Here is a 12,238-nt window from a genome sequence, read left to right as displayed (position 1 = left end):
AAAAGGACAGAATACCATCGTAAGGTGGCTGGAGTATGGTGTAGTAAACATGGCATAAGCACAAGCTGGAATTGGAAATGCTAGAAAAGCAAGGAGATGGAGTGAGGCAACAAAACCGCACACTGAAATTGACTGCCCAAAAGTTGTTCTGCAGTACAATTTCTACATGGCGGCAGTTGATGAACAATTTCTTAAGGTCGCTTTAGTGCTCCCCCAAGAGTAAAGAAGCAGCAAGTGGCCGATGATGATTTCTCACTTCGTGATGTCCCTTGCACTCTACAACAGCTGGCTAGGGTGCCTGAGAGCTGTAAATACAAAGAAGCTCCTTTGGACATGATGGCTTTCCAGATACCGTACATAACCTAATCACCTATAGCAAAACAGTGCTAAAAAAATGCTGTCAGCCAAGCAATGAAAATCCAGAACCAAATCCAGTCGCTACCGATAGGCACTATCATGTACGACAGCTACAATTGCAGGTGGGAGCATGTCAGCACTCCGAATGCACACCACTGTCAACATAGGGATGCAATGCAAATTGCCAGATTTGCTGCTGAAAGTAGGCCGTTTGCATGCGCTCCTCTGCTCAAACTGACTGTTTTTACCTGTTTTACATGAGGTAGTCTAAAGTGCATGTATTAATAAAAATGTGCTAAGTGTTCTGTTTCACATACCCAGCTGACACTTTATAAAGGTATCGCTAATTGAATGCAATATTAAAAAAAATTAAATTATGGGGTTTTACGTGCCAAAACCACGATTTGATTATGAAGCACGCCGCAGTGGGGGACTCTGGAATAATTTGGACCACCTGGGGTTCTGTGCACCTAAACAACGTGCACCTAAACCTAAGTACACAGGTGTTTTCACATTTCGCCCCCATCGAAATGCAGCCGCCTTGCCGGGATTCGATCTCGCGACCTCGTGCTTAGCAGCCCAACACCACAGCCACGGCAACCACGGCGGGTGCAATATTTTTTTTTCCACTTTGAGTTGCCATGTCCACAAATGGGGACATCACAGAAAACAGTGAAAACTTCATTTTTGTTTCTATCTTTTAAACACTGTTTATTCAAATGTGGAGAGCCTGAAAGAGTGCTAAAATATCTTATTTCACTCAACAGATTTCATTTGTGTGGAAAGGGGATAATATTCATGTCAGTATGAATATTTTATTTGTTGGTGTGGCTTTTTGAGTCTTAATATGCGTGGGATCATTGCATGTTTTATACAACTGGACTTCAGGGACATTCGTGCACCCTGCTTATTTTTACAGATCGTTGATGCTATTTCTGGAGGGAGGGGGTGGCAATTCTAGGCAACGCAACCACATAATCAGGCTTGTCTCTCTCGTAGGCTTTCATTCTCAGAAATAGCTGGACAATAAAGGGTTATATTTGGGCCATTTGTTTTAAGCTGTCCCCACTTAGCAATGATAACAGTGTAACTTCCAAAGCATTTTCCTGCTTTTGCAGCCCTTAAAATTTAAGTCTGTCAGCCATAATAGCACTACAAGCATGCAACACAAATACGAATTTGGAACATTACAATAAGAGGTGCCACATGCAGACCACAGGCAGTGGAACTTGCAAATGCATACAGTCTGCACAAGTGTTCCCTAAAATAGAAGCTCCCGTCTTGAGTTCTTAATATGGTTAATTCCCTACTCTACAAGCCTTATTTACCTTTCAAAGGCAATTCTGTGAATATGAGGGATAAGTCTGAAGCCATTAAAAGGTCATCTCACCTATTTCTGGTGCACGGTAAAACCTGCTGACAAGGTAAGGAGTGATGTCATTTTCAGCCACATGAGAAGCGGAGCCAAAATCGCATAGCTTTAAGACCAGCTTCGTCTCATTTACCTGAAGTGAGAAGAATGAGAAAAGCACATCAACACCAACAGATTATTAAAGATGAAACAATAATCACAGCCCTGCCTAATGTACACCATGTTAAAATGGAACACAACCTTTCCGCATTAATCAGTATGTGTTACACCAGTGTGATCCATTTACAGATGCTTAGCTTTGGGGCTAGGGTGCCTTTAGTATCTTGTTATGCAATGATTCCACATCACAATTTGAAGTAACCTTAAAGGGGCCCTGAAACACTAATCATAGAATAGCCTCACTATTGAAGGATGTCACCGCATGAATATCCTGCCGCAAGAATTTCTCAAAACCTTCAAGTATAAGTGGAGTTAGAGGTAGTTATTGCACCAATGCGTGGACTTTCTCTCTCCTTTCACCTCCACTAGCACACTGGAAGCTACACAGTGGGGATGGCAAGAATTGAGGCCCCAAAGTTTTCTTTTCTTTACAACGCTACTTCCAGTTTAGGCATGCAAAGCGCTTTCTCGACGAAAGATGGGCACTCTGGCACCTGGAGCTACATCACTTACAGAGACCAATCAGCATACATGGTTGTCTGATCTGCTCGCCAACAAGAGGGCTCGTCACAGCGCAACATGGCAGCTGCAGTATCTACACTATGCAGCACACCGGTGCTATCTCGGAGGCCATGCTCAGCAGACGCATATGACTATGCACAACTGACATGCGTAGACTGGAAGTGCAAAGATGAAATCCCTTTTTTTTTTTTTTTTTGAGATTGCAGACATGTATTTTTTTTCATTTATTTGATTCAAAATTAGCGATTATAGCCTTACTGAGAATGTTCTCACGGCCACAAAATCCGCCAACAGCTGTTGATGGACTTGGCTACTTGTAAAGTAGCTGCAGAATGACATTGCATAGGAGACAGCAAGCGATTTTCGCGCAGTTTTTGTCACCAGATCGTAAGCTCCCTGCTGCATGTAGTGCAATAATACTTAGCTCATGTTCACAGGAGCCCCATCTACAAATCGGCAACGTTTTCTTATTATGTTAGAAAAGTGTTTCACGCAAGTTCTAGTTTATTTCTTTTTGCTCATGTTTTATTCCGCCATTATAGTACACACACCTTTTATCGGGTCATCAAACATAGAGACCACTTCTGATTGAGCAGCCTGTGTGCTTTTCTGGAATATGCACTTGCCAGTAGTGCAAATTTCCCTCATAGACAAGTCATGCTCTTCAACATAAACACCATCATGCACAATCTGGCGAGAGCAATGGCGAAGGAAAAGCTGAAAGCCGAGAAGTGCCAAAGTTGCCCGTGGCTTGACGTACCATAGCAAACACATGGAACATTTCTAAAACATATGACTGCAGCAATGCCAGGTTTCAGCATGCTCATATTATGCTGTATAATGGCTGCATGTGGTAACTAATTCCATGTGGAATATTCCATGATACACATTTCAGCAATAACAGCACCACTGCCCTGCTGCATACACTGAAAGCAGGAAATGCCACACTCAGGGGTGGGACTGACCACAGTCATTTTGGAGCAATTTGGAGCAGGTAAAATTTCAATTTGAAGCAGTTTGGAGCACGCCAATCTGAATTTTGGTGGAATAATGGAATACGGCAGCACACTTGGAAACCACGACCCAACACAGAATAAACCAATCTGAAGCTCGTAGCAGAAGCGTAACTTGTAGCTATAGCGTACTAGAATATGGAAGCTTTCTTGTAAAGCCGGAAACATTGGTTGCATAACGATCAAATTTCAGCGTCTACGCTCATGACGATAGCGGAAAATGTTCTCAAATTATCCGGTCCAATCGACGCTGTAACATAATTTCTGTGTCACCATATGTCACCGCAGACCAAAAGAGAGCCGTAATCAACCCTGGGCTGGTATAATGTAAAACTATTCCAATCTGTTTCTGTTGCGACAGCAATTATATGGACACTCCAGGCGCATTTCTGGCGTCGCCGTCGCCGTGATATTCCATAGAGAGTCCGGGGGCACATAACATCATTGTCACGTGCCATATACTGAGGATGAGCCGACAAAGGTGAGCCTACGATGGTGGCTCAATCTCGAGCGCGCATTGGAGGAAAGCGGGGAGGAAGCGCGCTGTCTTCTATCGCGCGCAAGGCACCGGGGGAAGGGTCATTCAACTCCGGCAGCTGCTGCGTGTGGCGCGGCCGCGCAGGCCCTATCTTGAGAGCGATCTGCCACAGGGACATAGTGCGAGTGCTGATAGCTTCGTGTGCGCCGTTTTTCGACGCTTAGTTCGCGTTGAAGCGAGGCAGCACAAAGGTGAATTCGCTTGCCGCTGCAGCCGCGCTTGCTCACTCTAGCGTTTTAACAGCGAGTTTCAGCGGTAATCGAGTGAGATGTGTTCATGTATGCTTGTGCGCGCGTGACATCATACTTGTTAATTTAGTGAGTGAACACATGTTTACAAGTTTATACGGGTGATAAAAATACTATCCTTGCTTCTTATAGATGTCTACTAATTTGCTATCGCAATCGATGCTTTGCCTTTCGGGCGATACTGCAACATTTTTTTCCAAGTCCGCCATTAGCCCTTCGTGATAGGTCAAAATGGCTCACGCCTCGCCCATATGGGCATAAAAACAGATTGGAATAGCTTTATGTTATACCAGCCTTGGGGACGCAGATGCCCGCCCGCTACACCCGCTGCAGCACGTGCCTCCAAAATATCCAGTTCGCTCGCAGTCTACTTTTTGTTTCGCCCCTCAGCTAGGGAGCGCTGCGCCGCTCGGCCCCCTCAACCGTATTCTAGTACACTCTAAATGCAGCTGCCCTAGCCGTTCTGACAGCAGCAACAGCCTGCAGTGGCCGCACGCGCGTCGGCCACTTGCCGGAAGTGCTGAAAAGTCCAGTGTTATAAGCGCGAAAGTTACGAGAAACTCTGCAGAAGGTGCCATCACGCGGTGTGTGTAATGTGAATGGCTGCACTCATTTTCGGAGAACGAATCCGCTGGCTGTTTGCGGCCACTGCCGAAGCCGTGCAGGCGCAGCGTGGCGCAATTACGGTCAATTTTCTGTGTTTGGCGCAGTTTGGTGCAGGTATTTGCGTCTGTATCAAAAATGCGCAATTGGCGCAGGAGTCCCACCCCTGCACACTCAAGAAAATACTTTGTAAATGTTGCACGTGGTTGCTATATACAGGGTGTCCCAGCTATCATATACAAAAATATACAATCATTCTATATGAATAAGACCAAGTGCATGTTGTTTGAGTTCAGTTGAGAAACCACCAGTAATTTTTACTCCCTGGCATGCGATAAGTTACTTAATATTAATTCAGTACCTTTTGAATTGTCGAGATGCCAATTAGGGAGCTGTAGAGAATCGTAAGAGGTGAGAATGAGATGGTTCCAAAGGTACAGATTATGTGTTTAATTTTTCAGCAAGAGAGAAAGCCCGTGAAAATTTAAATATACTATGCGACTACCAACCTGCGTGCACAAGATAGTAGCTCCATCAAACAGCCTCAGTGGGAAACAAGCTGTTCATCTGTTAACTGGGCCGAGTGGCAACACACGCCTGTTCTTTCCACAACGCACCAACAGCTCCCAGTGATTATTGCGTATCAACATTACGGAAATATGCTTACCTGAGTGATGAGCCTGACATGAACGGCTTTTTCCCATTGAGGCTACATATTTGATGGCACCGCCATACCCCGAGCGCAAGTGCATAGTCACACGGTATTTTTCACATTTCATCGATTTTTCTTCACCAAACAAGCGATCTGTATTTTGGTGGAAACATCTAATTTTCATGTCCCTTACAATTTTCTACAACGCTCTAATTGACATCTTGACAATTTGAATAAAAAAATTACCTGAACAATTTTAATTTAAGGGGTCCTGAACAACCCCTTGGGCTTAATTAGTGAAAAAACACAGTCCGCGAATAGCATACGCTGCTGTGAACATCTCAGCCAAGTTTTGCAATCGTCCGTGGCGCATGGAGCTCGCAAGTGGAGCGCAAAGTCACTTTTTTCTCGAACGCTCTGTTTTTGACAGAAGCCTGTTGCTCACTCTTTTCTGGACACTTTATTTCCTAATATATAGCCGATTCAAATACACGGCTGCTATTGGCCAATAGCTGGCATCAATCATGAAGGGTGTTTGGATCAGTGCGCTTCTTCCCACTGTTAAGGTGGATATTTATTGATGCAGTATAATAAACAGGCTGAAGTAAGTGAAAATCTGCTTTTGAATTTCAATAATACTTACGCACTTCTGGAAGAAGGTGACTATCATCTGATCACGCTCGGCCGCGGCCGTCCGCGTAGGAATTAAACTTTGGTTACCCTGCTTATTGGTGTCATAGCTGCTGGGTCTTGCCAATTCGAACACTCAACTAGCCTATAAGTACATGAAACTTAAGGTCAGACGTCAGACCACATACACGCTTGCCAGCGCGCGCTCACTCCTGGCCGCTCCTGGTGTTAGACACCTTAGCACACTATGCTTCGTATTGACAAGTGATGGCGCTTTAAAATGCACAAGTTTGATGTGGCTACTATCAGTCAGTAAAGCTAGTGCAGGACAAAGCCAGTCCGCCCCACGTAGCACGGCCAGATCGGAGCATATGAGCACGTGCAGGCAGTCAAGCCCTGTCGTGCACAAAGCAAACACTGTGCATATGCACGGCTGTTGCATGTAGCTGCGGTCTGCTACGCAACGTAGATATCACGGCCGCCGCGGGGTGCGGCGATGAGTCCGCTGGTTGAGCGCACTGCGGCTCGCTGAGGAAAACCACGTTTGGCGCATCGTAGGCATCAAAATCAGAAATAGTGGTGTCTACGTGAACACCCAAAATCAAATTTGAACTGCGTGCCACGGTGAGATTCAGTAGGCGGAGCGTTGTGGGCATGCCCCGTTCTGTCATAACCTTCGCAATGCAAGTCATTGAAGGAACGAAAGCACCACAATGTTTGATTGCTAACAACTCGACTTCTGCTGAACGCATTGAAGTACATTTTGCAGCAAAGTATTTCTGAAATGGTCAAATTTAACTTCAAATGCATTTCTCAACTTCCATAAAAAGTGGTTCAGGGCCACTTTAACTAATTGGATGTCAGGAAGTAAAAATTAGGGGAAAGGCAGAATAGAACAGTTATCAAGTTCAGATTTTTTCGCTTCCTTTATTTGTCACATAGATACAAGCTAAACTGCTCTAAATTTACACCAGACGTTCGGCTACAATGAAGCACAAGCTCTATCTTTAAGTACATTCACGAAGATATAGAAAAAAAATAATTAAAAAATCGCAGTTTCACCTGAAAGGCAAAGCACTGATTGCGATAGCAAATTAGTAGACAGCTATGCACATTAAGGTTAGTAGTTTTATTAGCTGTACGAAGTGCTGTAAACATTCCCTTATTAAATAAATTAACAAGCATAGTGCCACACGCACACAGACAAACATCTCACTCGATGACCACGGACACTCGCTGTCAGAACACTGGCGTCATGAAGAGCGGCAGCTGTGGGGAGCTAATTTTCCTTCGTGCTGCTTCTGAGTTCAACGTGAACATGGCATGCACGGCCACGCTCAGCCGCGCCAGGCTCAGTCGCGGCTCAAGGCGCGCTGATTTCAGACAACACGATATGTCCCACACTTTCCTTTGTGAGGAGTGGAACATCATGATGGAGGAATGGGACACATTACATGTGGCCTTAAATATTTGGCTACTCAACATTATACATGGCCAAGTTGACATTGAACAAGTTGACATTGAACACAAACAAGGACCGCAGTCTGTTAGTTTTCCAGCCATTTGTGGCTCTGGAAGTTTTGACACAATGTATTTGCTGCACACTTTACACATATCTAGATATGCAGAAAAAAGAAAATGTACATGTTTCTACTTTTCTTTTTATTAGCTACACAACTATATCCCCACCATGAGTGCTTTTCCCGCTAATATAAATACAGATTATTTTTTTGTCAACCGTACAAGCAGAAAGCACTGCTGCCTATTAACTGTCGATTGCCGATAGGCTCTGAAGCTCATTGTCAGGGAGGGACACGTCATTCTTTAAAGTTTCTTCTGATGTTATAGTGACAGACTTGTCACCACTTGATATGTCAGTTGTCTCCTGAAGGTGCGTTCCCGTTTTTCCGATGCCTTTCTTTTATGTGCAGTTCCTTCAACGTGCACTACACGTGCTTACATGTAATTCTATCCTAAGGAGCTTTTTGGAGAAAGTAATAAATGATCATCATCATCAGCCTATATTTATGTCCACTGCAGGACGAAGGCCTCTCCCTGCGATCTCCAATTATCCCTGCCTTGCGCTAGCTGATTCCAACTTACGCCTGCAAATTTCCTAACTTCATCACTCCACCTAGTTTTCTGCCATCCTCGACTGAGCTTCCCTTCTCTTGGTATCCATTCTGTAACCCTAATGATCCACCGGTTATCCATCCTACGCATTACATGGCCTGCCCAGCTCCACTTTATCCTATTATTGTCCACTAGAATATCGGCTATCCCCGTTTGCTCTCTGATCCACACCGCCGACTTCCTGTCTATTAACGTTAGGCCTAACATTTTTCGTTCCATCGCTTTTTGTGCGGTCCTTAACTTGTTCTCGAGTTTCTTTGTTAACCTCCAAGTTTCAGCCCCCTATGTTAGCACCAGTAGAATGCAATGATTGTACACTTTCCTTTTCAACAACAGTGGTAATCTCCCAGTCAGGATTTGATAATGCCTACATGCCGTATGCACTCCAACCCAATTTTATTCTTCTGTAAATTTCCTTCTCATGATCAGGGTCCCCTGTGAGTAATTGACCTAGATAGACATACCCTTTTGTAGACTCTAGAGGCTGACTGGCGATCCTTAATCCTTGTTCCCTTGCAAGGCTATTGAACATTATCTTTGTCTTCAGCATATTCATCTTCATCCCCACTCTTACACTTTCTCGGTTAAGGTCCTCAATCATTTGCTGTAATTTGTCCCCATTGTTGCTGAATAAGACAATGGCATCTGCAAACCGAAGGTTGCTGAGATATTCGCCGTTGATTCTCACTCCTAAGGATTCCCAGTCTAAGATATAATAATAATTATGGGGTTTTACGTGCCAAAACCAGTTCTGATTATGAGGCACGCCGTAGTGGGGGACTCCGGAAATTTGGACCACCTGGGGTTCTTTAACGTGCACCTAAATCTAAGTACACGGGTGTTTTCGCATTTCGCCCCCATCGAAATGCGGCCGCCGTGGCCGGGATTCGATCCCGCGACCTCGTGCTCAGCAGCCCAACACCATAGCCACTGAGCAACCACGGCGGGTTCCCAGTCTAAGAGCTTGAATAAGCATTCAGTGAATAGCATTGGAGAGATTCTGTCTCCTTGCCTTACGCCTTTCTTGATAGGTAACTTTCTACTTTTCTTGTGGAGAACCAAGGTTGCTGTGCAATCCTGGTAGATATTTGCCAATACAGTTGAATCTCGTTAATTCGAACACGCTTAATTCGAACTGCCGGTTAATTCGAACTGACGCTCTGGTCCCGTCAAAGTTATGTGTATTTCAATGGGCGAAAACGCTCAGTAATTCGAACGTGAGAGCATTTGCGACGGTTAATTCGAACATATCGTGGACCAACAATGCTCTGAGCAGCGCGCCGAATAACGCGGCGGCGCCTCCGACCAGTATTGCTCCGACACCGCCATAGAGCAAAAGCTTAGGAGAGACTTCTTCATGCAGCGGCGGAGGCCCAGTCCGGCCAACGAACTGCCCATGCCGGCAAAAGCTCGCTTCCCGATAACAGCAGAAAACGAAACTTCAGGGAGCGGCCTAATGGTACGGCCACGCTAGCGGCAAAAACGCACGTCAACGCATCATGCCACGGGCGGCAAAAGCGGCAGGAATCGGGGGTTTTGCAGCGTGCCGCGCGAAATGGGTTCGAGACCCATTTCTGCGGCAAATGCCGCGTGCCCAAGAGTGACGAGGGTGACGTCACGGAGCCATCACAACCGGACCGCCGCCGGTCCGCGCCGGGTTTTCAATCAACGATCGTCGTCTCTGGCATGAAACAACGAGCGGTCGCGGTGTTGCTCGCGCGTTCGGAGAGCGCGGGAGATCTTATCGTGCTGCCGCACGGCGAGACGCGCGTGCCACGGTGGCCTCGCGGCAAGGCGTTGACGCGCGGCAATTTGCCACTCGCGGCAGTGCCAGTGGGTGCGCACGGAGACAGTCGAAGGTGAGGGAGCTGCGAGGAAGTTTAGAAAGAGGGCGAGGGGAGCCACCGAAGCGGCGGAGTTGCCGAGGCTAAATCTGTTACCTGCCGCCCTCCTCCCTCACATTCCACGGTCTCCGCGCGCGCGCGGGCCAGTCGCCATGTCAGCGCCATCCGCTCCCTGAAGTTTCGTTTTCTGCCATTATCAGGAACCGAGCGTTGGCCAGCGTGGGCACAAATCGCTATGCGCTTGCGCGCCACGAAATTTCACGACTCGCACCAGTTCGTTCATCTTGCTATGGTGCTCGAATACTTCAAAAATACGTCCTTCCGTTAATTCGAACATTTTTTAATTCGAACAAATTTTCAGGCCCCTTCGAGTTCTAATTATCGAGATTTGACTGTATATTCATGTATGCATCCTGTACTCCTTGGTTGCGTAATGTCTCTATGACTGCTGGTATCTCTACTGAATCAAATGCTTTTTCATAATCTATGAAAGCCATATAGAGAGGTTGATTGTACTCCGCAGATTTCTCTATTACCTGGTTGATGACGTGGATATGATCCATCAGTAGAATATCGCTTCCTGAAGCCAGCCTGTTCTCTTGGTTGGCTGAAGTGTTGCCCTGATGCTATTGGAAATTATCTTGGTGAACATTTTATACAATACTGAAATAAGCTAATGGGTCTATAATTCTTCAGTTCTTTAACGTCTCCCTTCTTATGGATGAGTATAATGCTGGCGTTCTTCCAGCTATCTGGTACAGTTGAAGTCTTGAAGCATTGCGTATAAAGGGCCCCAAGCTTTTCAGGCATGATATCTCCTCCATGTTTAATTAAATCAACTGTTATTGCACCTTCTCCAGCAGCTTTTCCCCTGGTCATGTCTTTCAAGGCCCTTAACTTCATCGCTAGTTATGGAACGAGCCTCTATATCCTGTTCATCACTACTTCGAATGAAAGTAGCTTGGCTGCTCTGGGGACAGTACAGCTCAGTATAGCATAAAGCAATAAATATGCAAGAATAAATAGCCCATTATATAGAGTAAATCTGCGATTAAAATAACAAAAGCATGCAGCAGAGTCACAGAGAAGTTGGATAGTACCCTACTCCTCCCACATTGGACTGTTCCATTCCTCCCCAAGGGTACAGGAAAAAGTAAACTTACTTTCCATGAGGAACAGTCACTGAAAAATGTACACTTTAATGATTTTTTTCATCCATAAATCTACCATGCTGTTTCAGCCTTAGAGTTGTAACAACAAAACTACTATAGTTACTTACTTTGTGATGTCTAAAAAACGATTTTCCATTTAACCCCACTTTTCCCCGATGATGTGGCCACATATTACAAAGGAGACTAGTATATATGTACGGTGACATCTGTCGTGGGTTTCCTGAATAGCTTAGATGGTTTTCAAAATACTTTTTGAACTGTCCCACTCTTCCAACCATCCCATGCCTCACACCTCCCCACCAACTGGCGGTTTCTCAACTGGACTCGGGACTATATGTTCTTGATCTTATTCACATATAGAATGATCAAACTTTTTTTAATGTTTGGTGCATGATAGCTGGGAACCCTTTATATAGTAGTAAGCATTACCCATGATCTGTGTTAAAGCACAACCTTCATTCTCTGCTATGCTCCAGCAAAATCTTTGATAAGCACATAATTATGCTATGCCTTTCACTAATGCTGGTAAGTTTTTGTATGCATAAGTTGACACAGTTGAGTTCCCATAACTTTGCACAGTCAGAGCCAAACACAGTCACTTCTACTTACAGCAAGCTGCTGTGCAACCGGACATTTTAAATGTTTTCCAATGATGTCGGACACAGTGCCATGCAAGATAGTAATCCCTAGCCCTTTCCCCAAACCTCACAAGCAACCCTCACTTAAATTTCTAGGCATAATTTTGTCCCAATGTGACACCAAGAGTTACAAAGAATGTCGTAATGCAGGGCTCCACATTCTGATCTCACACTGAATTCTTAGACATGCACCAGAATGTCATAACATCAACACTTTATTCTTGCTTTGTCCACCACAGTGGCGGCAACAGCCAAACATCCCACCTGTGATGTCATGCTCAGCAGCAAAACATCCTATCTGCTAAGGAACTGAGGTTGCCTCGCCACAGGACCAAAGTGGCTTACAAGGGCATTTAT

The 12,238-nt window shown here is 45.2% G+C and overlaps 1 protein-coding gene across 2 annotated transcripts in view; it reads right to left on the bottom strand.

Moving 5' to 3' along the window:
- LOC119432000 (serine/threonine-protein kinase PRP4 homolog) overlaps positions 1 to 12,238 on the bottom strand; it is a 111,924-nt gene that overhangs the window by 21,047 nt on the left and 78,639 nt on the right. For both annotated transcript variants that reach the window (XM_037699455.2, XM_037699469.2), the window contains exon 14: positions 1,748 to 1,862. In XM_037699455.2, coding sequence (XP_037555383.1) covers positions 1,748 to 1,862 — 115 coding nt within the window. The remainder of the gene's footprint in view (positions 1 to 1,747; positions 1,863 to 12,238) is intronic.

Source organism: Dermacentor silvarum, chromosome 1 (genome assembly GCF_013339745.2).
Source record: "Dermacentor silvarum isolate Dsil-2018 chromosome 1, BIME_Dsil_1.4, whole genome shotgun sequence".
NCBI lineage: Eukaryota > Metazoa > Arthropoda > Arachnida > Ixodida > Ixodidae > Dermacentor > Dermacentor silvarum.
Note: the sequence above shows the minus strand (reverse complement) of the source record. Positions and strands in the feature narration are given on the sequence as shown.